This window comes from Bipolaris maydis (assembly GCF_028858645.1).
Source record: "Bipolaris maydis strain C4 unplaced genomic scaffold PSV08scaffold_18, whole genome shotgun sequence".
NCBI classification, from domain to species: Eukaryota; Fungi; Ascomycota; class Dothideomycetes; order Pleosporales; family Pleosporaceae; genus Bipolaris; species Bipolaris maydis.
The window spans coordinates 21573-47417 of record NW_027093874.1 but is presented as its reverse complement, the minus strand read 5'-3'; the positions used below and the strand labels follow the sequence as shown (position 1 = coordinate 47417).

The following is a 25845-nucleotide window of genomic DNA, read 5'->3' as shown; positions in this document are numbered from 1 at the left end:
GTCCACTGTTGCTCCTTGTTTGCAGCTGCAATGGCAGCGTACGATATAGGCTGCGTAAGAGCAGCTGTCTGTCTATCACCCTGCTGGTTTGGTTGTGCAGGAATAGGCTTTTCAAGGCGTCGAACTTTGTCTCTAAGCTCCTTTGAGACATTTGAGAGAGAGGAGATCTGATCTCCTAGGATTGCTGAGTTCTTCTTACTAACTCTACCTGTCTCAGTATAGTCTCTGAAGACTTCTACTAGGTCTAGTAGACTAGTCTGCTGGGTAGGGTTGTTTTCAGCTAGATTAGCTGCTTGGATTACTAGGTTCCTAGCTATCTCAAGAGCCTCTTCTACTGTCGTTGCCTTAGGTGTCCTATTCTGGCTAGAGAAAGGGTTCCTTAGTGTCGAGCCTATAAAAGGAGAGAAGTTGCTCCTAGTACGTCTATGAGTGCGAGTCTTCTCTGGTGAGAAGTTTGCTTGTCTTTTATTTGGTGGTAGAATAGGTATTTCAAATATATTAGAGGTTTCTAGATTTTGAGTGGGGGTAGCAGGCTGCGTAGCTTCCATTTCTATCTCGTTCTGGATCTGTCCTTCTAGCTCTGCTATCTCCTGCCTTATCCTTGGTAGCTCGACGTCGATAGTATCGCTGTCTGGCGGCATCTTGCTTAGTAATCGGCGTGGTCTGTGTGTTCTGTCAGAAGTGAGACGTGTCCAAACGTGTCTACTTTTGAAGGCCTCTAGCTCTACAGCGCGTAGGCTGCACGTTTTAATAGTGGTTGTAATCGATTTCTTAGGGTTTATTTGTATATATTTGACTGATATTACACCTATTCTAGAAAACTCGAAGTTGGTGTGAGTGCTTATGTTTTCTTGAAAAAGTAATATATAAACACTTAGTAAAAGAGGCTATATTTAGGAGTCTCTGTATGAATTTTACTCTGATTGCACACTACCAGTAGAATTAAACATCAAGAAGCGACATCAGAACCACCGTCGAAAGCATTCATATTCACTTGCACTCTATAAAAAATTCTAATATGCTCGGTTAGTTGTATCGTTGACGCAATCTTATATATTAGACGTCATTTAGCCTAAGAGTGCTAACTAAGGTCTATCGCGCGCGCACTACCTCCACGAACTAACAATTTCCATGCCCTATAGCTTATTTTTACTAAGAAGACTTTTCCAGTGCCTATTAGAAATTTTCGTAACATTTCTGTTACTAGTTGCTTATCTTACATCAAAATGCCAACCAATTCCTATCAACAACTAAGTGAGGAGGACCTCGACAAAGAAAGTCTGGCGATGCTATCTGGGGAAGTTCGATCTATCTCTCCCAACTAATCAGCCAACCGACGTATACCTTGGACAAACCGTTTTAAGGAATGCTGGATCGTTCTGAAAATACAAACGCAAACCAAATATAGCGCCCGAGTAGCTACTTCGAGGCCCTGGCTATTATATCTCCTTGCAGCTGTCGCGTTAGTCATGGCTGGTGGAACGGTCGGTTACATAGCGGCAGACCACAAGCATCTTTTCACCCATCGAAGCTATCAGAGCCTCGGATCATGTGGATTGACCTCCAAAGACAACCATGACAACAATTGCGTGTACGACTTCATCATGGGATCCTGGATCGATGCGAGATGCCAGGATAGCGAGTTGTACACCAAGTATATCGAACATGTCAGGAAGCTCAATCTGACGTATTACGTCGACCAGGACGGCACTACTGAGATCCCTCTTGATGTTGCCCTACAAGGGGATCATCCGGTATTGTACACGAACGGCATTCAACATCACTTGCACTGCACCTACTTCTGGGAGAAGCAATGGGTAGCATGGAAACATGGTAAAAGGGCTTGGGATAGCGACACTTTGTCTGAGGAACATACTATGCATTGTATCATGCTCAATGGTCTGCCTGGTGTCGAGGGGCTCTTAAGTAGAACAGCCACCAAGATCTACGCTCCGGAAGAGGGCATTGAATGTATGTATCGGTAGGTAGACTGTGGAGTTGTTCCTCAAAAAAGTAGCAGTTCGATTACAGATGCAGATACGCTAGTTGCACAACTAGATTGACATCACAATTCATACATTATTTCTATGGGAGATTCTAGGTTATTTCTGTGAGCTATCCATATATTAATGAATGCAGTTTGCTTACGGATGAGCATAGTGGTGCCTACGGTCAGGCGCGACAAAACTGGAACTTCATCATACGAGATATACAGGGACGTGACTTTAAATCAGATTGGAGATGGAGGGACAGTATCGACAGAGTCTGGTGAACAACTCATCTGTGGATCTGTGACGAGAGGGCAGTCGCCGTAACTGTGTAGTGTCTGTAGAAACTCATCAAATGCTCTCTCATCCCTATTGCAACTTCAGCACTAGATCATGGTCTCGTTGGTCGTGGTATATGTACCGCTCGTATTGCAACATTCATGCGTCTTGTTTTCGGGTATCCTTTAGAGCTTGCACGAATGCCCCAGTTGAGCACCGGATGTCTTGTTGTTGTGTGCCGACCGGTGTCGGAATGAAGGGACTTCGGATCTGTCGGTTAACCAAGAGAAGAAGAGCGCAATTAGGAATATGCCTATCGAGCCCTTTCCTATTGAAGCGAAGACAACACGCATTCCACCAACACCAAATGCGATTTTGCGACCTTGGTCATTCCTAGCAACATAACCTTCATCATGGCTGAGAGAACGAAATACAGTCCGTTGGGAGAGGAGGACGAGAACGATACCGAAAAAGTATCTCTTGAAGCCTATGAGGAGCTCGTGAGGCGGCTTCGACGACTATGCATACTTTGCATAGCTTTAATGGCATCATGTGTTACATTGGGTCTGTTCTTAGTGACTAATCTCAAGCCTGAGGTTTCGCATCCTCTACCACTTTCTCCGTCACTTCTCGGAGAAGACCCTACAGGGTTTGTGCCCAAAGGTGAGTAGTAATATTGCATTTCAACCCCTGATTTAGTTAACATCTTTCGAAAGAGATCGGCGGACCTGTCGAATATACAACTATAGATGAAAACGATCCTTATTTCATCAAGTTAGATACATTTGAAACGCTCGAAAAGGTCAAATGGATGGTAGACCGCCTGAGAATGATAAGTAAATGTAAGTGAAACTCCTAACTCATAAAGATGACCTGGTACGCGTGTCTGACGATCGAAGCGTCCAATGTTTTGGTACATGGAAGATACACAACATACATGGGATATGACGGCAAGATGCACAAGCTTGGGACTTGCGATTGGGATCATTCTAACCGTGAGATGTATGGTCTTCGAGGCCTGCATCAGATGCACTGTGTGGTAAGCGCAAATCAACGTCCTTATAAGTTTGTTGTTTAGTTGCTAAGCTGTACCAGGAAGTACTGTTGGAAGCTTATGGCTACAGACACCACGGCCAGAACTCTGTTTGGGAGCCTCCGCATGTGGCTCATTGTTTGAATAGCCTTCGCGAAGCGGTTAGTTGCTTTGCAGACGCATCTGTGGTCTCTTTTCTTCCTGACAACGACCACATTGGCGACGGACAACAATTTAGGTGCAGAAATTTTTCGGCATTGCGGCAGTGGGCCGATGAGTCTTTTCCATAGTTATTAACATCTGTATACGGTTTAGATTCGAATGTGAGAAACTAGGGGCTACGGGAAGTTTAATGGTCGCAGAGCAATTCCCATGTTGAACATACTATGAACAATGATATGGAGGCTAGGTGCAACGCTTTCTGCCCACAAGAAGTATTTCGGAACCTTACACGAAAGGAAATGGCATTAAAAAAGTCAAACAGAAAGTCTGTTGGTTGTTTTAGAGTTGGGAATTGTGTTGATGTATTTTCTTCGTTGCCAATAAGACACTTCCCTTTAGCCGTTGTTCAAGTCTTCATTCACCCCCTTCTTCAACACGTTAACAAAAACGAGAAAAAAACCATCCCATATAGCACTTATTCACCGAATATGCTTGAAACCGCATCATATTCAATTTGAGTGGATTGGGATGAGAGGAGTCATGAATCAGCATCCTCTCTTCTCATTTCCATGATAAACAGCCTAGTCCTTCATTGTCGCATGGATAGTAGGGTTTGACCTTATCCTGTGTCAGTAAAAGAGCGCCTATCATGCAAATCTGAGTCACTTACAATCTCTGGATGTTTTGGAAACGGAATAACCTTAATGATTGGCGTATCCATGTCCGGCGGAGGACTTTCATAGATGGCGTCTATCAGGGCCTGTGAACAGTGTACGATGTGTGTGTAGTTGAACGCTGGGTCCTGGCCGCGAGCCATAAAGAGGTACGCTTGTCGCAGAGAGAACTGGCAGTGGTGAAGGTGTTCTCGTTTGGTCAGCCAGAACCTAGTCGATAGGATGGTTTCCTCGGCGCTCATCACCTGAGTTCCCTCTGCATCTGAAAACCGATGCCAGGGTCCAAGCTCCTCGAATTCTCGTATCAGAGCCCTGTTTTCGGCGTTAAAGCGATCCTTGGGTAGCCAGTGAAACGACATCCAATTATATTCACAGCCTCGCTGATGAGCGACGGAAGGGTGCGTTCCAGACGGTGCGCATAAGTACCCTGAAGTGTCAAGGTCTGGTTTGCACTGGGTATATCGTGTTTGGATGGCTAGCGCTGAGACAAGCGCTGTGATTATGACAAGGCTAACCGCCAACGTGTAGTTTTTCCAACTCTCTTTGAGGTGATATAGCCATTTGAGTTGGTGGGGTATGAAGCGCTCTTTGTCCAGCAACATCGGGTGTTCATCATCGTCAAAGGACTGGTTTAGTTGTATATACGAACTTGTAGGCATCTCCGGCATCGATAGAATGAGGTAAAGTGTTGCTTTATGGTGCCAGAGATACAGAGGGCACTTTTATAACTCCGCACTGTGACCTGGCTCTGGGTATCCGAGGGCGACTGGAGGTTGGATCTGTATGGTGCATACCGAGTTTTTAGTCTGAAAGCAAGATTCTCTGACCACCTCTGGCTAGTGTCTATTGGCCCAAAATTGAAGCCGGATTAAGTAACGAACGGAGGGGAAGCTGATCTAGGGGCTACTAATGTTAGTGACGAATTATACTTGGTTGCCTTGCCGCTTGCAATAGGCTACTCATCTTTTTCTAGCGATATCGCTCTAGTACCTTTTAAGGAGATAAGTCAAAACATCTAATTCTAATATTCTCCGATGCATGCCATCGTCAGATATATATGTCGTCACGAAGTTGCGAAGGCTCTGGTACACATCCTGTACAGGCACTTTTCTTGCTCCTTATCCTGGCTATTAACACAACCAAGATTTTCATTATGAGACGAACGATAAATAATTTAACCTTAGCGCCATAACCAATGCCAAATCTGCAAGAAAGGGAATGCGTACCAAACGTAAAAAGTAACCTACTAAGATAGTACGAGATACCATCACAAAGCTGCTCTCTTTCGGGCCCTTAGTTCGATCATAGCTATTCCGAAAATAGTCAAGCTTCCACAGAAAACTACTAGTCCGTTGTAGCCTGTGGGTTAGCACTGCCGTGGTGCTGTTGCGCTCACAAGTTGGCTTGAAGCACACAATCTACGAAATATGATTAATTTGAAGAAACTCTGAGTGAAAGATGAGGATTCTTGACTAAAGTGACGAGTCCTATTCAATATGGACACTGTGATGTAGAAGAAGGGTTTGGCTCATTAGATGCAGTCATTTTCCCCTAGTACTTTCATATCAAGTATGAGTAGTAGGGGATGTATAACTGCGCGGCTACCTCTAGGATACAGTAAAGTAATTAGTTACTACTATGCCTAGAGAGACTGGTTGCAATCTACCTTTTTATCTTTAGTGTACTGTGATATGGATGTTTTCCAAAAATACCCGCTCTAGCGGTTATTATTTATAACGCGTTATACTCTCGCTTTGCTCGTGGAGCGGTAGAATGGACGTCGACCTGGTTAATGGAAAACCGAATGACTAATAGGAAGCTTCAAAAGGCCTAGTCCCTAGTATAAAAGTACTAATCTAACGAAATACTATGCTAAATCCACAACACAAATAGGTGAGTATTATTAAGCTGGCTGAGAAGATGTATAGAGCTGAATATGCGAGTAGCTAGTATGCAGGGACAACTAGAGCTAATTACTATCGTAGGTATGGCTATGAGGCTCCTGGGGCGGGTGCACAACGTAGAAGATCTCTAGGAGATGTTAATAGCTAAAAAGAGTGGACTGGTGGACATTCTTAAGAAGAGATATAATGCCGAAGGGTTCCAGAGTGACACACCGATGGTGGGGACTATGCAAACAAAACATGGCTACTTCCTTAACGATATTGATCTTACACAATTCGATGCTTTGTTTTTTTCCTTTAGCTATAAGGAGGCTGAACGCATAGATCTGGCCCAACGGCAGCTTCTAGAAATTATATAGGAGTGTCTTGAAAATGTGGGCGAGACAGAATGGCGTAGTAAGGAAATTGGATACTATGTTGGATCGTTCGGCGAAGATTAGCTTAACGAAAATATTATGGACGCGCACATGTTGGGTATCTATCGTGCACTAAGATTTATAGATTTTTTCTTAGCTAACTAGGTGTTGTACGAGTACAACTAGACGGGGCTGAGCATGATAGTTAAGATAGGTTGTTCGGCCTCACTCGTTGCCTTGCACCTTGCTGTTAAAGCCCTAGGTGCTAGAAGCTGTTCGGCTGCAATAGTTATAGGATGCAACCTGATGACCTCGCCGCTTATAACGGTTGTCTATACCAAACATAGATTGCTTTCTAAGACAGGAAAGTGCAAGACATTTGATGTAGCGTCAGATGGCTATAGACGCGGTGAGGCTGTTAATGCTGTGTATATTAAGCGACTTAGCGATGCCATCCGCGATGGTAATACTATTCGCGCCGTTATCTGGGCTAGTGCGACGAACTATGATGGCAGGAAGATAAGAATGCTGAATCTAAACACACTAGTACAAGAAGCACTTATTTGTAAGACATACGCTAAAGCTAGCATAACTAACTATAGATAGACTGGTTTCTTTAAGTGTTATGGAATAGGGATGCTGGTCGGCGACCCGCTTAAGGTCGGCGCTGTGGCTAATGTGTTTGGCGAGAGCGGTGTGCTTATTAGAGTGGTAGGCCAAATGCCCTTAGAAATGCCCATATAGATTGTTACTAACACATAAGATAGATTAAGCTTAACGTTGGTCACTCAGAAGGCGCTGCGGGAATATTAAGTACTATTAAGGCTATCCTCACACTCGAACATAAGACGATTCCCCCCAACATCTACTTTAATATCCCCAATCCCAGAAGTACGTTCTAATCCCTAATTATAGTCGTTCCATAAGTCTAACACTACAGTCCCCTAAAAATCAGCTCGTCTGGCGGTGCCCACCGAACCACTGCCATAGCCCACAGACCATACCAAACGCATCAGCGTAAACTCGTTCAGAGTAGGAGGATCGAATACACATATAGGTATCACCCGTACATACGTATTCTGTCAAGTCTAGCGCACTAACAACAAGTTGATGTAGGTTATCCTTGAATCGTACCACGCCGAACTGGACCGAGTAAGCGTGGGTGTTAAGCTGCCTAAAGGGCCATGCCTGCTTGTCTTTAGTGTATCCAACTCAAAGTCGCTTGCTGTATGGGTGTAGCAACACCGTGAGTATATCGAGACCAAGGTGCCTAACCTTGACGATCTAGCCTATACGCTAGGCTGTCGGCGTGACCACCTAGCATATCGTGGGTATGCTATTTGTAACGGTCTAGGCTAACAGTTCAAGTAGGGAGTCCTTCGCACTAGGCCCCGGCAGCCGCGTTATACTGTCTTTGTCTTTACTGGCCAGGGAGCTTAGGCACCCCAAATGGGCAGGGCCCTGGTTGAAACGCATCCTATTTTCCGCAGCACTATCCGCAGGTTAGACGTATACTTAAGCGCATTGTATAAAAGCCCCCTAGAATGGACAATTGAAGGCAAGTATACCATTTTATACCTGATGCTAGTGGAATTAACTAACGCATGTTTAGAGGAGCTGCTCCGGCCTGCTAATGCTAGCTAGGTTATAAAAACTGAATACTCGCTGCCATGCACTACTGCTGTTTAAATCGCCTTAGTAGATATACTAAAACACTGGGGCTTGCGGCCTAACGCCGTTGTCGGCCACTTAAGTGGAGAAATCGCGGGAGCCTATACTACTAGCGCAATCACTGCCGAGGCCGCTATTGCTATTACCTTTTACTATGGACAGTCGCCTTCGCAGGCTACTTAGGCTAGTGGTATGGCAGCTATTGGTTTGGGCGCTGATGAGATACGCTATTTGTTAGTCCCTGGCGCGGTTGTGGCGTGCGAGAATAGCCCTTACAGCTATACTATCTTAGGAGACCGTGTAGCTGTGGAAGAGGTTATACGCAATATTGTTTAGAGCTACTCTAGTGTGCTGGCACGCATGCTTAAAGTAGAGAGTGCTTTCCATTCTTATTATATGGCTCCTTATAGGCCTACCTACGAGGCTCTCATCAGGCCTTATCTTCACGATGTATGCACCCCTTTGATTCCCTTCTTCTCTGCGGTTATGGGTACTTTAGTAGAAGGAAACGACCTTAGTGCCGAGTACTGGTATCGTAGCTTCGTATAGCCTGTTCACTTCTCATTGGCTGTTGAGGGTCTTCTTCGCAGTGGAGATGCCAACTCTAGCTACCTGCTTATTGAGATTGGCCCGCACTCCGCCCTATAAGGACCTCTTAATTAGATTCTTCGCGATATGCTAAAAGTTTATGCTGTCTATCTAGGGACGCTTTATAGAGATGAAGAGGCTGACTCTGCGCTATTGTGGACTGCGGGAGAACTCTTTGTCTAGTATGCTGGTATTGATCTAGCACGCATCTTGAACCCCAGACGCATTCTTACTGACCTCCCTGTATACCTGTGGCTCTATAATACGTACATTAACTAGCCTCGCAATGTATATGTCTATAAGAACCGCAGATATCTACGCTATAGCCTTCTGGGCACTCGAGTCTTGGAAGGAAACGATATTGAGCCGGCCTGGCGCAATCTTCTGAATGTGTAGGACGCATCTTGGCTACTTGATTATATCGTAGCAGGCTAAGTCGTTTACTTAGGAGCTGGGTATATCGCCATGGTTGGTGAGGCAGTTCGCTAGGCATCGGGCGGAATTGAATCCTACACGATGTATGACTTCCGCCTCACTGCACCGCTCGTGCTCGACGTGGATAAGGTTATTGAGCTATAGACTCGATTAGTACCCCAAAATGCCGAAACTAACCGCGTTAGATGGTACGAATTCAAGGTTATATCCAACGATGGAATAGCGTGGACAAGCTACTGTACTGGTATGGTCCGATCCGGCACTACTGATGATGTTGTGCCTACTGTGGACGAACCGCTACCGCGACACGTGCTAGCTATGGGTTGGTACGAGACTGCTAAAGCAATTGGCCTTGAGTATGGTACGGCATTTTGCGGCCTTGATGAGATTATAGCAGGTACTGTAGAGTTATGGGCTAGAGCGACGGTTATGGACTTTGATGACACCACTCGGTATGCTGCGCACCTAGTTCTCTTAGATTAATGTTTCTAGATTAGTCTAGTTGCGTGGTTGTGGGGATTGCGGCGTTATTGCAAACGCCTCTGCATACTAACGTCTATCGAGAAGCTCGTGGTATGGGGCGCAACTAGCGATGAGATGTATATTGTTGCGAAAGCCCGTGACTATAAGGGGGGATTTTTGAGCAATATCGTAGTTGCAAGCCCTAAAGGAGAACCTTTAATCTATATGAAGAGTGCAGGCTTCTTGGAGGTGCCGTTAGTACAACATAACAAAGAGCGCAAACTTGCGTCGTATTTTCATTGGATTACAGATATTGACTTCTTGAGCTTAAGAAAGCAATATGCGTATATGTCGCTTCGCGAACTTATTGCGCTTATTGGATTAAAGGACCCAGCACTTTAAATCTTAGAGCTAGGATCTGGTGAAGATACTGTCACCTGAGTTACCGTAGGTGCTATGGAGCTAAGGGATGGGGAGCGGCTTTTCTTAGGGTATATATATGCTTGTATGTCTGTTGAAGCAAAAGCAAGAGCCGAAGAGAGACTTACAGATATTAGGGGAATCAATTTCATATATCCAGTACCAGGCAGCAAAGAGCAAGACAGCAAAGCTTCAGCAAGCGCTTTTAGCCTAATCATTGCAGATACAGAGGTATACTCATTCCCTTCACGATCCAGATGTTTCGAGCTAATTCAATTAAAGCTTCTAATATAGATTGGGGGCCTTACAGACAATCTTAGCAATATGAAGAGAATGCTTCGTCCTCACGGGAGATTATTATTACACAATGTATTGACGAGTAAGCACAATAATACGAAGATATTCCTCTAGTCTAAACTGCCTATGAATAACGCTAACCTAATACTAGACTTCTAAGAAACACTTTACAAGACAGGCTTCTTGATTCTTTGTGATGCTACTCCCTCTAATATTATACTAGCACAGATTGCTAGCCCGGCAGCAGACATTGCCTATTAAGTTACTCTCCTGGTGCAGGACCCAAATCACCCAACGACCTGTTCTGTATAGAGACACTTTCTGGCTTATGGCATCTAAATAGATATCTGCTCCGACGTAAATTCCCTTGGGGGCATGCACTGGAATATCGTTATATCGCTTCTTGATCTTCAAGGTTCATCCTGCGTCTACACGGCTAATAAAGATAGCTTTGGACTGCTGATGCACAATTTGTGTAGGTTCTAGGGTTCTTTACTCTGGCTTCTACCTCCAACGTAAACTTTATGCACTGATCCCCGTCCTTCTATGATGCTTGGTCTCGCTCGAACCGTTCGCGCTGAGTATGGGGTGGATATCACAACTGTTGAGGTCGATGCTACTACGGTGACTACCGGCGGTGCCCTTGGCGCCCTACTTAGCCTCTACAGTACTGTCTTAGAGAGGAAGCGTACGATTGACTTCTACTGTGCGGAGGTAGAGTCAGACTATGAATACGCTATCGATGATGATGGGATTGTGAAGGTGCCCTGGATGCGCTGGTCCTTACTGCTTAGTGAGCTTGTAGACTGCGAGGTGCCGCTGAAGAGTTCTGGCGCTCTGTCTGTTCTTGCGGCCGTACTAGAATTCCGCCCTGATGTCTTGTATCTTCTTATCGGTGGGTTGGGTGGTCTCAGCCAAGCGATATCTACGTGGATAGTCAAGAAGGGGGCACGCAGTTTAGTCTACCTATCACGCAGCGCCAGCAGTAACAAGACCAAAGCGTTCCTCGAAGAGTTGGGAAGTCAGGGCTGTACTACCACAATTATTACTAGGAGTGTTAGTAGCCCCACAGACGTCGCTATGGTGGTTCGACTTGCACCCAACCCCGTCGCAGGCGTGATGTAAATATTAATAGTACTCAAAGTGCGTTGTTACTTCCCTATCCCATTTTTCAATTCGCGAAGGTACACTATGCTGACCTATCTAGGATGCTCCAGCTAAACAAATGTCATTTTCTAAATAGGATGCATATGTGCAACCCAAAGTCCAAGGCACATAGAACCTTCACAACGCCCTTCTAGACGCACTACTTGACTTTTTCGTTTTACTCTCATCCATCAATGGTATCACTGGTTAATACGGGCAAGCAAATTACACGGCCGCTAACGCGTTCCTTAACGCCTTTGTTCAATACCATCATAGTAAAGGTTTGGCTGCATCAGTGATCGACATTAGTATCATAGGCGAGATTGGTGTCGTCGCGCAAGACGAGAGGCTCGCGAATTAATTTCGCAAGGCCGGATACGCAATGCTTGGAGAGCAGGACCTGCTGGATAGCCTGTCCATTGCCATTGCCAACTTATATTCTTAACTATCAGCATCATCATCGTCATCGACGAACAAGAGTTAGCTGTGTCTAGGGATATAGTCCGATCTACCGCTATTGAACCCCGTAAATCGCGTTATCTGGAAGAGAGACGCACGTATGTCCATTGTAAACTGCTTCTCTACTGCTACGCCGGGCGATGCAAGGAAACCCTATTGTGAGGATAATGCGGCGAGTGAGTTGGTCGAGTTGTCTAGGCTTCACCCAGACAAGATAAGAGAGGAAGAGACAGTAACTAAATTTGCTACTGCTATTGGGAAAGCCTTGTTCGCTTTGCTTATACAACCAATTAAGGATCTAGTAATTATAGAGAGCCTTGAATCGATGGGTCTGGATTCGCTCGTGGCTATTAAGCTACTCGCTTGGGTCTAATAATGGTTTTATATTATGCTGACGACCCTAGAGATCTGGCAATGCTCTTCGCTCGTGCACCTAGCGCACAAGTTAATTAAACGACTTTTGCTTCAGCTGCAGCCGTGAATTCGTTAAGTTAGTAGAAATAGCAGTATTACAAATAGATTTTTCTTGTCGCTAACGTTAGGAGACCGCAATTCTTAGCCTTTACAAACCACAATTAACTAGTCTTTAGAAAAAGAAAATAGAATATAAAGCGTGCTCTGGGAGCTAAATTGTGCAGATCTGATAAATACGCTTTGGAAACTCAAATAGTTGCGCATATCTTTATCTCTTAATATAATGCTTGCGGTATAGAATTTCATCGGCTACTTCGGTCCGCCGGCTAGAGGAGCCCAGCACTATAAGCAACTTGACTAGGGCTTTTGGTTCCTTTGCTCGGAATTAAAATTTATCTTAGATAGGATATACTTCAACGTATTCATATAATGAGTTTCAGCGAGAATAGCATACTTTCTAAGCCTTTACACTCGACATTGCAACATTAGCTTCTTGCTTTTCCAGTATTATATCTATATTGGCCACTCTGCCCCTATCACTAATACATCCCCTTCATACCGAAGACGAAGAAGAGGAAATACAGTTCGAGCGGAGAAAAAGCCCCATAAAGCTAGCCGGCTTAACTTATAGGTTTGCAGGGTATATAAGCTACGCCATATACATTTTGCATACATTGCGTTATAATTTAGCTAAATTTCATTTGCGGATAACAAAGCCTACAAGTTAGTTACTCAGTCCAATTCGCTTTCACTACAGTACGTAATACACATATTGGTCACAAAATACACCAGTAGCTAATAATCACTACTTAAGGAAGCCTTAAGCTCGCTTAGCTTAAGCAGAGCTTTAATCAGCGCTATATGGCTCATCCCGCCCATATGCGGGGCTATGTTGCAGCTATGGCTGGGCATATGGAGCGACTCGTCACAGACGCGATAAGGAAGACGGAGACCCTTCATCGTTGGCGGTGCCGTTAGACTATCAGCTTCTTTACTTACTTTTACGGACATAGTAGCCCGTGTTCAAGCAAGTCCTAACCATAGTTATATACCCAGTACTTATCTCACAGCACAAGTGATTGCTACATTACTCATCTTAACCATAAATGTTTCGGCATCAGCAGTTCAGATGGGATTACGTGCGCTAATAGTTAACAGCTATACCCAGAATCAACAATCGGATGTAAATGCTTGGGTAAGCTGGTTGATAAATGCAGCCAGCGTCTTATGCTATCTCTTTGCTTATGCAGATTTGCCCAGACTACTACTATGGGCCGGATCGACGCAGCTTTAGGTGTTGAGCAAGCTTAGTGCCTTTGTGATTGGAATTACGCAGATGGTGACTTGTTGGTGCAGTTAAGAGAAGTGGTTTTATGGTAAGATTTTAGGAGAGACCAAACTAATAAGAAGATGGGATCTGAGACTGTTAAGGCGAATGTGGATTATCTAGGGCGTATAGTTTTTCTCTTGGTTTGGATGGTTTCTATTGCTTATATATATTAGCAGGTATGCTTTTTTCCTTCTCTTATATCCTTATATAATTTGATTTAGTCTAATAAAATATGTCACAGTTATATAGATAGAATGGATCAAGGGATGAAGCTGCAAAAGTCTAGAGGCAGGTATAGGTCATTAGCTCTACTGTGCTTTGCTTCCGTGGTATTGCTTATATCGTCCCTTGGGCCCTCTATGAGCTTCTGGTTAGCGGCATACTATAGCTCCACAGCTTAGAAGAAACATTATATATGGTATGCTTCGCAGGTACTGTATACTACTAGTCTGGTGAGTATTATTGTTATGTAATTAGCAGTTGGCGTGGTGGTTGTAGTAGCTATAGTAGGAATAAGTTGGGCGGTGACACAATGGATACTATTCGCACTTATCAATGTCGAGATCTTGGAGAGTGGGCACGGGTCGAGCTAGGTTGTATTGCTTTAAAGTTTAAGCAACGTGGCTATCGCAACGCTATAGATGCTGGCGTCGTGCTTAGGCATAGTTGTATTTAGCTTGACGGGAGATGGTGACAGCGGGTTAGTTGAGCTTGGAACGAAGTTTATAGTTGGGGCTTGTTGCTCTTCGTTGCTGCTAGCAGCGACGCTGTTGCTTGAGCTGGATGGTGAGGAATGATTATATTACGTGGTGTGCACGCGCTAGATTATATTTGGAAAATTTATTGCTTTCGCTATTAGTCTCTCGTATTTGGAAGGGAAGGATGTTCAAATAATTATAAGGGAGTAAGTTAGTTATACATCATATCAATAGAATCAAGACTTTTCTCAACCCCATCGCCTAGCAGCTTGTAACTGAGGACGTTACTGCAGACGAAACTAGTAGTAAGAAAAAAGACAATGCTTAACGACTCTCTTTAGGGAGAAGCAAGTTCCTTGAAGGAATTTCCGTTCAGCTAGAATGTGGGAAGAGCACAGAATACCCTTTCTGCGAGTGCGAGAAACATGGTGAGACTGGTGTGCTTATATCTACCAGATCCGGAGACGGCCGGACTTGAATATTTGGCTGCTCGCTTCAGAAACAACACACAATTTCAAAGCCTGAATGTCGTGTCGCCGTCTAAATATGATTAACGCCGAATTGGCATTAACCTCTTTATATAGCTAGAACTCGTCCGGCCCGTAGCTGCCTACGGTTTGTTCTTACGCACTAGACAGAAGCCGTAATGTTCTCGTTCAATCAGGCAGCTCTTGAGTACAAGTCTAGGCTTAGAAGCGACTAGTTATGTAGGATTACGGTCATTTGGAACGAGATGTAGCGAACTACGTAGGATTCGTAATATTTGAAAACATTACGCCTCTCTTTCTGCGAATAGTGATAATGGAATAGAATACTCGCACACGCTATAAATTCTTCCGCGAGAAGTAAGAACGTGAAAGTATAGAGCTGATTATATGAAAAAGGTCGGTTTTACTATGTTTATATTGTTAGCGCTGAGAGTAGATGGAAGGAGTTTGGCGTGGTAGTTGTGATTTCCTTCCCCGTGTCACGCAAATCCCCCCGTGCTGCAAGAAAAGAGGGGTACTTTATGCTTAGGAGTTAATATTTCTGTATTGTGGTGCAGTATCACGTGACTAGCTCGTAGTATATATCGCGATATTCTTTCGTACGTAGATAGGCACCTTCTTTAATTAATCCCTCTATAGTAATTACTTTTTATCTTTATTCTATCTACTTAATTGTAGGTCGCCTCTCTGATCTTTTAAGCTTGATTACGTATCGTGCTATATTTTTAGTAACCTAACTAGGGGTTAATAATGTTGGAGATAAGCTATTTAGTTGTTCTCTGACCTTACTTAACAAACGTTACCCTGAACTAAATTGTCACTATTCAACCAACCCTGAACTAAATCAACTATCGTTCTAATAACTCAACGATCTTACCCTAATCTAATCTAATAACCTACCCTGAACTAAACTAGAACCTATGATAATGAATATATATAGTAGTAGAGTAGCTAGGTAGAAGAAAGATAAGAGAAAAACCTACTAAGGGAAAACAAGAGAAAGCAACACACCTTATTAAGAGTTAATCACAATATAATCACTTTCTATTCTCTTTCTCTATACTCTTTATTCTCCTACTTTAATAAAGTTGCCTCTGAGTCTATTGCTAGACAAGTAGAAGGCAGAGACCTCTACCGCTGAGCTACTAGTAGAACAAGCAACTACTTCCGCTATTTTCTTTATTTAATCTTAACAATTACTATCTAGAGTATCTTTCTTACATGTACGTGAGTTATAGCTAGTCTCTCTATACCTACTATAGCGCGCTAGAGCCTGGCGGCTAATACCTAATCGCTCTCCTCCCTAACGCTCCTCACGAGTAATCTACTTATTAGCCTTACGTTAAGCGAGTATATCCTCTCTAGCTCCCTTTATAAGGACTCTACGCTTCTATATCTACTTCTTCTTACGCCGCCTACGCTCTAATACTACTATATTAGCTCTCTTAAGACTAGTAATCTAATCGCGCATTAGCTTAGCTAAAAGTATTATTACCTTAGCCCCCTTCTTAAGCTAGTTAATTACTATAATAATTAAAGTAGGTAAAGAGCCTTTATGCTGCTAGACGTAATTACGTATTAATATTAATTAAGCTTTAAGCTCGCGTGTATTGCTAGGCGTACAAGCCTACTAGAGAGCCTCTACTAGAGTAGCTAGAGGAGTAGGCATACGCAGCTACACGTTAAGCTTTAATAGAACAGCGTTTAGCTAGAGAGGGACAAGGCCTATACCTTAAAAAGCTAAGTAGATATTAGCTGCCGTAAAGGATTAATTAAAGGCTGCCTTAAACGCTGGTAGAAACTCTAGCTTAGTAATATAGTTAATATAGTTACGTATTAGGCTCTCTACCTCACAGCTATACGCGCGCTTTAATAGTAAGAAATAGCTAATATTAAGAGGCTAGAGTAGGTAAGATAAGTAAAGTAGTATATAGAGCGTATAGATATTATTCTCCTTATAGAGCTCTTAGAACTTAAGTAACTAGTAACTCTTATAGCTATTAAGAATAAGTAGCTAGCGTACCCTAACAACCTTACTATCTATATACTTAATAAAGTGCTTTAGCTACTTAACTCCTAGCTTATTAGTTATCTAGCTATTATTACTAACTACAATCGCCTAGTTACGTAGGATCTCTACCTCCTTATACTAGGTAGATAGATGATACTTACTAGTAAAGATTAGAAATAGTAGGATAGACTAGCTAGCTGCGTTAATCCTAGCGATAAACGTTACCTACTTATAACCACCTAGCTAGATAGCCTTTAGCTAGGCTCTTCTCTCTAACGCTATAATAATAAGCTAAATTATAATCTTGCCTATTAAAAAGCTAGCTTTATTAAAGTTATAGATATTCTTATTATAGATATTATACTTAGCCTTTATCTACTCTATAAGCTTAAACTAGCTCTTAATTAGAGCTAGATCTTTATATAAGGCTCTCTATCTATTATATGCTTAATTAAAACGCGTTATAAGACTATCTATACGCTTAATAAAGTTACGTAGCTAATAGACGCTAACCTAGCTAGCGCCGCGCGTAGCTAGGAGTCTATTAGCTATATTATATATAGCTACGTAGGTAGGTGAAAATCTACGTAGATCTAGATTAAGTATATAACTAGCTATCACCTTCTCTTCTAGCTTAGTAAGCTTTTTTAAGTTAGGCTAGTAATCGCGTTAAGTAGGCTTACTAGCGCGTTAGTTATTAAGTATAAATTTTAGAACATTATACGCTAGCGCAGCACGTCTAGAGCTACTTATTACGACTAGCCTTAGAATGTAGAGGGCATCTCGCTGTTATATTTGTTTAACGAGTAAACTACGAGATAATAGGAATACTATATAAAAAGGAATTACGTAATAAGTCCTATAGATCCTACTTAGGCTTAGCGTGCTTTATATACTAGAACTTACTAGGACTACATAACTAGTCTTACTAATCCCTATAGTCCTCTAACCCTTTACTATTACTAGGACTACTAGGACACTAGGACTATATAAGTATATAGCATTAGGTATTAAGCCCTTATAGCTTAATATATTTAACTTAAGTTTTAAGTATAAGTATAATATAGAGAGTTATTCTACTTATACGTTACGTCTAATATTATACTCTACTACTCTATCTGTGAAAACTAACTAATAAGAAGCTTAATACTAGAAGTCTTATATTACTTCTACTTAAGCTATACTCTTAATACTTTAAATACTCTTATAATAAGCGATATTGTAATAGATACTCTAGCTACTTCTTAGACTAGAGGAACTATAGCTAACGCTTATAAACCTTGTTAGAATATTGCTACTTAGGTAGCGGAAGTTGCTGCTTGTTCTACTAGTAGCTCAGAGGTAGAGGTCTCTGCCTTCTACTTGTCTAGTAATAGACTTAGAGGCAGCTTATCGAAGGTTCTAGTAAAGAGAGATAAATAAGAGATAAAAAGATATTGCTAGGGGAGAGAGAATAGTTAAATTGCCTTCCTAAGGTAGTCTGTAGGATTCGCTCTACTCTTCTCTGCTTTCTATCTACTAACTCTTCTACTACTTATATATTCGTTGTCTTGGATTCTAGAAGAGTCTTCTTAGTAGTAGCTTGCGTAATCTATGGCGTAATAGATAGATATTACTAGATAATAGCATAATAGCTTCTAGTAATAGATTGATTGATGAGTTTTAGTTGAAGATTGAGTACTTGTTCTATCGGAGATCAGCTGGTGAGCTTATATCTCTAACACACCCCCTTAAGCTAGGCAGCTGAGATCTGATTGATCTGCTAGTTTTGATTGGCTTGTTTGTTTCGATGAGCTTAGGCTGATAGATTTGATCGATCTGATGGGTTGGATTGTTTTAATAGATTGGTTCGATGGATTGGTTTTAATGGATTGGTTTGATGGATTAGTTTGATAGATTGGTTTGATGGATTGGTTTGATGCGATAGTTTGATGCGATGGTTTGATGGATTGGGCTGTTCTGTCGGCTTCAGCTGATCTGATGGTTGCGCATCGTCTGATGATAGATCGGATGGCATGGGCTGTTTCGTTGGCAGTATCGAGTTTTTGACATGGATCTGATCGTTTTGGTGGATATCGCTGGTCGTGTAAAAGATCGCGACTTTTCGATTGTAGTAGCCCTTGGCTAGTACTTGGCCGGATTGGGTAATTAGACTATAATCCTTGGAGAACTTAAATTTAGCTCCTTTTTGAGCTGCTTGGTAGAGACTAAGTAAATTGAAACCAAACTTTGGCACAAAGAGTACGTCTTTTAGCACAACTGATTGGCCAGTGCTATTAAACGTAATTGGTACTTCTCCTTTGCCTATAGCTGGTAAAAACGTTCCTGAATTGCCCCATTGGACATTAATATTCGTGATTTTTCTGATATTTCTGAATAGCTTTCGGTCGCAGCAAATATGCGAGCTAGCTCCACTGTCGAGTATCCATTTAATGGATTTGCTCGTTTTGATATTTTTACTCGTTTTGATATATGAGCTTGAATTGACTGATTGGGTGATATCAGCGATATTTCGATCTGTTGATACTATCGTTGATAGAGCTGTTTCAGATCTATTAGAGCCTTGGTTGGGGCGTTTGCTTGGATCTTTCTGCCAACATTGATCGACTAAATGCCCATTTCTTCTGCAATAACTGCAGTATTTCGAGCTTTTATATTGTCCCGTTGGTAAGGTCATTTCAATATCCTTTGGTTGCTGGTTTTGATATGATTGATCGGTTGGGGACTGATTGGATTGAAAGTATGGATATGGTGGATTCGATCGATGGTCTGATCGATTGATAGATTGATGGTGGAATTGATGATCTGATCGATGATCGGATCGATGATCTGATTGATGGATTTGATCGTTTTGATGCCTTTGGTAAGGCTTGGTATCGCTCCTTTGGATCGAACTGTTGGAGCTGTTTTTGATTGATTTGAGCCGTCGAGCTTCGTCAATAATCTGACTACTCATTATTTTAAGATTGATTTCTTTGTTTGATCTAAAGTCTTGAGTAATTGCGGTAACTAGATAGTTAAATTCTGAACTTAAGTTATTGAGTATCAGCGCAGCAATAAATCGATTTGGTAGTTCAATTTTGCGAGCTTTTAAGCTGAAAGTAAGCCTTGATAGCTTTTGAAGATCGTTTTCCACGTTGTTTTGGCAGCTTGAAACAGTAGTATTAATAAGTTCTTTGCAGATAAGAAAGTCTGAGCTAAAACCTTCTTGCGCATATAGAGCTTTAAGGTTGTTCCATAGCTCTACTAGAGTATTGATTTCTTTTGTTTGTAGGAGAGGTCCATCTTCAAGACTAAGTCTTATAGTAGATAGTACCTTTGTCTCATTGTTTTTGAACGATTCTGGACGTTCTTCTGGTGTAAGGTCGGCTATTACAGCTATATCGCCGCAATCTTGTTGAATTAGAATTGATTGAATCCTTATAGCCCACATGTCGTAATTTGAGCTTCCTTTGAGCTTTGGTACTTTAAAAATACTGTCAGCCATTTTGATAGACTGATAGATTGATTGGTTAGATCGAGCTTATGCTGATACTATCGCAGTTACTGTTCTTACTATGAAGAACTCTGGCTGCAGATCGTCAGCTTGATAGATTGAAAAACTAATCGATCGATGGATTGATCGATCGCTGGATTGTTCAATTGATCGATAGATAGTTCTAGTCAGCTGATCTGACTTCGGATGATAGAGTTTCTCAGCTCTTCGCCGTGGTTGTCCTCTTAACCCTTGTTAATAGAGTTTTTCAGCTTGTTGCCGTGGTTATCCTCTTAACCCTTGTTACCCTAGCTCTTACTAAGAAACTAACCTAGATAGGTATAGTTCTTATATAGACAGCGCTGATCGTAATAGATCGCAATAAACGTATAGTGCTAGAAGCTTCGATAGATCGCGTAATCCGGGCTCATAACCTGTTAGAATATTGCTACTTAGGTAGCGGAAGTTGCTGCTTGTTCTACTAGTAGCTCAGAGGTAGAGGTCTCTGCCTTCTACTTGTCTAGTAATAGACTTAGAGGCAGCTTATCGAAGGTTCTAGTAAAGAGAGATAAATAAGAGATAAAAAGATATTGCTAGGGGAGAGAGAATAGTTAAATTGCCTTCCTAAGGTAGTCTGTAGGATTCGCTCTACTCTTCTCTGCTTTCTATCTACTAACTCTTCTACTACTTATATATTCGTTGTCTTGGATTCTAGAAGAGTCTTCTTAGTAGTAGCTTGCGTAATCTATGGCGTAATAGATAGATATTACTAGATAATAGCATAATAGCTTCTAGTAATAGATTGATTGATGAGTTTTAGTTGAAGATTGAGTACTTGTTCTATCGGAGATCAGCTGGTGAGCTTATATCTCTAACAAACCTAACCTTTACTATAGCGACTATAATAAACTTAAAGCCTAGCTTCTCTAAGTTAACTATTACTTCTACTTAGCTAAAGATAAGATTAATAAAAAAGATAAAGTCGTCTTAGCTACTAGTTACTATAGAGGTAATATAGAGAAATAGTCTAACTCTATTATTAGATAATACATAGACGACTCTATTAATAATAATAAGAATACTAACCTAGTTAAAGACTAGGACGCTTTTAAAGCTAAGATATAATAAAACTTTTTACTCTTTAAGGAATCCCTAATTATAGAATAAAAGATTTAAACCCTACGCTAGACTAAATCTACTACTAATTATATAACTTAATTCTAGTAGTATATAATAAATATTAAATAGGACAATAACGCTCTTATATATATGTACTAATAGGGCCTTAAGCTAATAGTACGTAGAGAACTTATAAGAAGTAGAGCTAATATTACTACCTTTAATAAACTTATAGTAGAAGCTATTTAACTTAATAATAAGCTATATAAGCTTATATTAGAAGAATAACTATTTAACTAAAGAACGCGTAACTATAATAATAAGAATAATTAGCTCTAATAATAGTATTACTAATGTTCGCAGCCTAACTAGGGATAATAAAGGAGCTATTAGCCTAGGATACTTAGTGTATACGCGACTAATAGATATAAACCTATATACCTTAATAATATAAATTAAGGAAAGAGACCTAGCAAGCCTTACTATAAGAAGAATAAAGATAATAAGAAAAAGATTAACTACTATATATATAGTAAGGAAGGCTATATAGTATATAACTATCTAAGTAAGAATAAAGTTAAATAACACCTTAATATTCTATACTATAAATTAGAGCTAGATAATAATAAATTATAGAATATTATTATTTAACTAAAGATTATATACTATTTAGATAATATAAAAGTTATTAGTAGATTAGACGACCTAACTCTAACTACGTCTAAGAATATATCTAAAGCTAAACTAGCTAGCAATAAGGAATATAAGACGCTAAATAAGGAAGAATAACCTCTTACGTCTAAATATAAGAAGATAGCATAATTCTAAAAAGAAAATAGATTATTAACGCTCTATATAAAGAGGTAAGATAGCGTAATACTAGACTTATCTAAGATCTATCTAAGAGATAACCTAGTAGAAGTAGATAAATAAATTAATATACTATTTATACTACTTAGACAACCTAATAAGGCCTATAATAATAATAAGACACTACTTAATAAATATAATACGCTATAGCACCTATAATTAGATATTAACTTCTACTAGATTAAGATAACTTAATAACTACTAATATATATATATATTATAGCTAATATTATAAGGTTAGAATAGAGACTTATACTCTAAGAGGTAATATAAGTATAAAAGACGTAAGAATAAAATAACTTCTATAAACTTATATAGTACTAGTATAACGTAAGAAATAGAAACTACGTAAGTATATTATAGACCGCGTATATATATAACTACTATCTAACTTACTACTTAGATTAGAGAGAAGCTAGATAGAGCTTATAGTACGCTAAAGGTATACTTAAGTATAAATAGCTATAGTATAAATATAAGAATAATAGCTACCTATTATATTTATAAGATAAGCGTAAGAAAATATATTTTCTTAGTAGAATAAACTACTAAAATATTATTTAGATATAAATAATATATAAAGTGTAGTACTTAAATAGTCCCTTAATAGAATATAGAGAAGACTAATAGTATATATACTTTAGTAGCGAATGCGAGAAGTATATAGTAGTAAAAGACTACTATAGATATTAATAAGAAGAGTCTTTTTTAGGCTAATAATAGGGTAATAAGGCCCCTCTAGAGAAATTAACGTACTAGAACCTCTAAGATTAATAAAGCTTAAGATAAAGCTTAATAGAATATAGATATAGACACTAGTAGATTTAAGATTATAGGTAAACTATATTTTAGCGTACGTAGTAGCCTAAGCTAGACTTAAGGTATAATAGAAATAATAGCCTTACTTACTATATATAGCTAATAGCGAGCTAATACTAAATAAAAATAAGATTATATATAAGGTTAGAAAAGTAACACTTAGTATCTAAGAGTATATAGAGGAGATTAACCTAGACGTTATTAAACTAGCTACTTATAATATTATTTTAGGACTTTTATAATTTAGGAAATATAACCTATAGATTAACTAGAAGTTAAGGTATTTTAATTTAAGTACTATAGAATAGATATAACTATAAGCTAGCCTACGTATTTGTAGAGTTTAATAGTAAATAAGAGTAATATTACTAAGTAGTATAATAACGCTAAGAAGAGAGCGTACTTAAAAGATAGTTCTTAGGATAAAAAGCTATACTTTATAGATACTAAAACTAGGCTAATAGATTATAAAGTAAGAGAAAGAGAGAATAGTATAACTCTAGAGTTCTTTAAATAATATAAGGAATATAAATATCTATTTTAGGAAGTAGTAGATAAAATAGCGTTACTAGAGTATAAACTCTAGAACTATAAGATAGTTCTATAAGAAAGAAAGATATTAACTTTTAAGCCTATATATTAACTATTAGAAAGAGAGCTTAAAGTACTAAGAGAGTATATTAATAAGAGTCTAGCTAAGAGATATATATAACTATTAAAGTTACTAGTAGAATATCTAATTATATTTATGCTACAGAAAGATAGTATAGATTAACTATATATTAATTATTAGCGACTTAATAATATTATAGTAAAAAATTAATACTTACTACTAAATATTATAGAGCTTAGGGATTAATTATCTTATATAAAGATATTTATAGCGCTAGATCTTTAAGATAGATACTACTTTATTAGAATAAAGAAAGGTAAAGAATAGAAAATAGTATTTAGAACTTAATATAGATATTATAAGTATCTAGTTATACTATTTAGGCTTATAAATACTCTAGTAATATTCTAGGAACTTATTAACAACGTACTTAGGCTATACCTAGATATATTTATTATTACCTATCTAGATAATATTCTTATCTATTTAGAAGATAAGAAGGATTATATTAAATATATAAAGATAGTACTTAAGGCGCTAAGCGAATATAGCCTTAGACTTAAGCTAAAGAAGTATAAATTCTATAAGACTAAGGTTAACTTCTTAAACTATATAATAGAAGTTAATAAAGTATAAATAAGTAAAGAGAAGATTTAAGTAATTAAGAACTAGCTAATACTAACTATAGTTATAGAAATCTAATTATTATTAAGATTTATAAACTTTAACTAGTAATTTATTTAAGACTTCTTAAAGATTATAATACTAATAATATAACTTACACGTAAGGATATACTATTTATATAGAGTAAAAAAGTAGATAAAGCCTTTAATAAGCTTAAGATAGTATATATTACACTACTATACTTTAGGATATTTACTTTAAGTATACTAATAAAGATTAAAATAGACGTATTAGACCTAGCTCTAGAAGGCTATACTAGTATACTTATTAATAATAAATAGTACCTAGTAGTATACTACTTAAGGAAGTTCTTAGAACTAGAAGAAAGATACAACGTTTATAATAAAGAACTACTAGTTATTATAGTATATTTATAGTACTAGAGAGTATATATAGAAAGCTACTTAGAACTTACAATCTATATAGATTATAAGAACTTAGTACACTTTATAATAATAAAGGTACTTAACTAAAGATAGACTAGATAGGCTAAACTACTAGAATAATATAAGTTTAAGATTATCTATATACTAGGAAAAGAAAATAGAAGAGCTAATACTCTTAGCTAACAACACGATATTATAGAAACTAAGACGATAATTAATAAACTTATACTTAAGATTAATAAAGATAGAATATTAGAACTTATATAAGAACTTAATATTATTATAAAAATTAAGAATAACGTACTTAAAGAAGTATAATAAACTATTATTAAAGAATATTATAATAATCTTATATATAGATATCTAGGAATCGCTAGGATAATAAAACTTATTTAATAGAATTACTAATTTAAGGGTATAAAAGATAAGGTTATAGTATATATTACTAAATACGTAGAATGCTAAAGGAATAAGTATAGTATATATATACTATATAGAGAGATATAAGCTTTAGAACTACTATAAGAACTATAGATAGATATCTTTATAGACTTTATTATAGGATTACTAGCTTTAAAGGATCTAATAACTAAGGTTATCTATAATATAATACTTATTATAGTAGATTACTTTATAAAGTAAGTAGAGTATATACTATTTAAAAATAACTATATAGTAGTAAACCTAGTATATATTATCTACGACTAGATTATTTAACATTATAGAATACTAAAGTTAATTATTAGTAATAGAGATAAACTATTTATATCTAACTTTTAGATAATACTACTTATAGTAATTAGGACTAAGAGAAAGCTATTAATAGCTTACTACCTATAAACTAATAGATAAATAGAATAAATAAATTAAATAATAAAGATATATCTTAGAATCTATGCTAATTATTAGTAAGATAATTAGGTATAACTATTACCTATAGTATAGATAGTATATAATAATAAAATATTAGAAGTAATAGGTAAAATACTATTTTTCGCTAACTATAGACGATATTTAAATCTCTTTACTAGAATATATCTAAGTGTTACACGGGGTTTGTTGC

General features: G+C 38.8%; 6 protein-coding genes across 6 annotated transcripts; 5 read left to right on the top strand and 1 right to left on the bottom strand.

Annotated features, from left to right (window-relative positions):
* Positions 1 to 1226: 1226 nt before the first annotated feature.
* On the top strand, positions 1227 to 1985 carry PSV08DRAFT_191124 (uncharacterized protein; the record flags this gene model as incomplete). The annotated part of the gene is made up of 2 exons (XM_014217027.1): positions 1227 to 1278; positions 1330 to 1985. 2 exons carry the CDS (start codon positions 1227 to 1229, stop codon positions 1983 to 1985), a joined length of 708 nt encoding a protein of 235 aa, XP_014072502.1.
* A 695-nt stretch (positions 1986 to 2680) lies between these two features.
* PSV08DRAFT_375092 (uncharacterized protein) lies at positions 2681 to 3590 on the top strand (the record flags this gene model as incomplete). The annotated part of the gene is made up of 4 exons (XM_014217026.1): positions 2681 to 2930; positions 2984 to 3113; positions 3192 to 3306; positions 3363 to 3590. 4 exons carry the CDS (start codon positions 2681 to 2683, stop codon positions 3588 to 3590), a joined length of 723 nt encoding a protein of 240 aa, XP_014072501.1.
* A 491-nt stretch (positions 3591 to 4081) lies between these two features.
* Positions 4082 to 4795, bottom strand: PSV08DRAFT_191253 (uncharacterized protein; the record flags this gene model as incomplete). The annotated part of the gene is made up of 1 exon (XM_014217025.1): positions 4082 to 4795. One exon carries the CDS (start codon positions 4793 to 4795, stop codon positions 4082 to 4084), a length of 714 nt encoding a protein of 237 aa, XP_014072500.1.
* A 2237-nt stretch (positions 4796 to 7032) lies between these two features.
* PSV08DRAFT_375090 (thiolase-like protein) lies at positions 7033 to 7836 on the top strand (the record flags this gene model as incomplete). The annotated part of the gene is made up of 6 exons (XM_066093301.1): positions 7033 to 7107; positions 7164 to 7287; positions 7394 to 7470; positions 7513 to 7599; positions 7636 to 7738; positions 7772 to 7836. 6 exons carry the CDS (start codon positions 7033 to 7035, stop codon positions 7834 to 7836), a joined length of 531 nt encoding a protein of 176 aa, XP_065947941.1.
* Positions 7837 to 9253: 1417 nt separating this feature from the next.
* PSV08DRAFT_375089 (uncharacterized protein) lies at positions 9254 to 9954 on the top strand (the record flags this gene model as incomplete). The annotated part of the gene is made up of 3 exons (XM_014217023.1): positions 9254 to 9278; positions 9314 to 9542; positions 9588 to 9954. 3 exons carry the CDS (start codon positions 9254 to 9256, stop codon positions 9952 to 9954), a joined length of 621 nt encoding a protein of 206 aa, XP_014072498.1.
* An 864-nt stretch (positions 9955 to 10818) lies between these two features.
* Positions 10819 to 11394, top strand: PSV08DRAFT_357048 (uncharacterized protein; the record flags this gene model as incomplete). The annotated part of the gene is made up of 1 exon (XM_014217022.2): positions 10819 to 11394. The coding sequence occupies one exon, from the start codon at positions 10819 to 10821 to the stop codon at positions 11392 to 11394; it is 576 nt and encodes a 191-aa protein (XP_014072497.2).
* Between the last annotated feature and the right edge of the window lie 14451 nt (positions 11395 to 25845).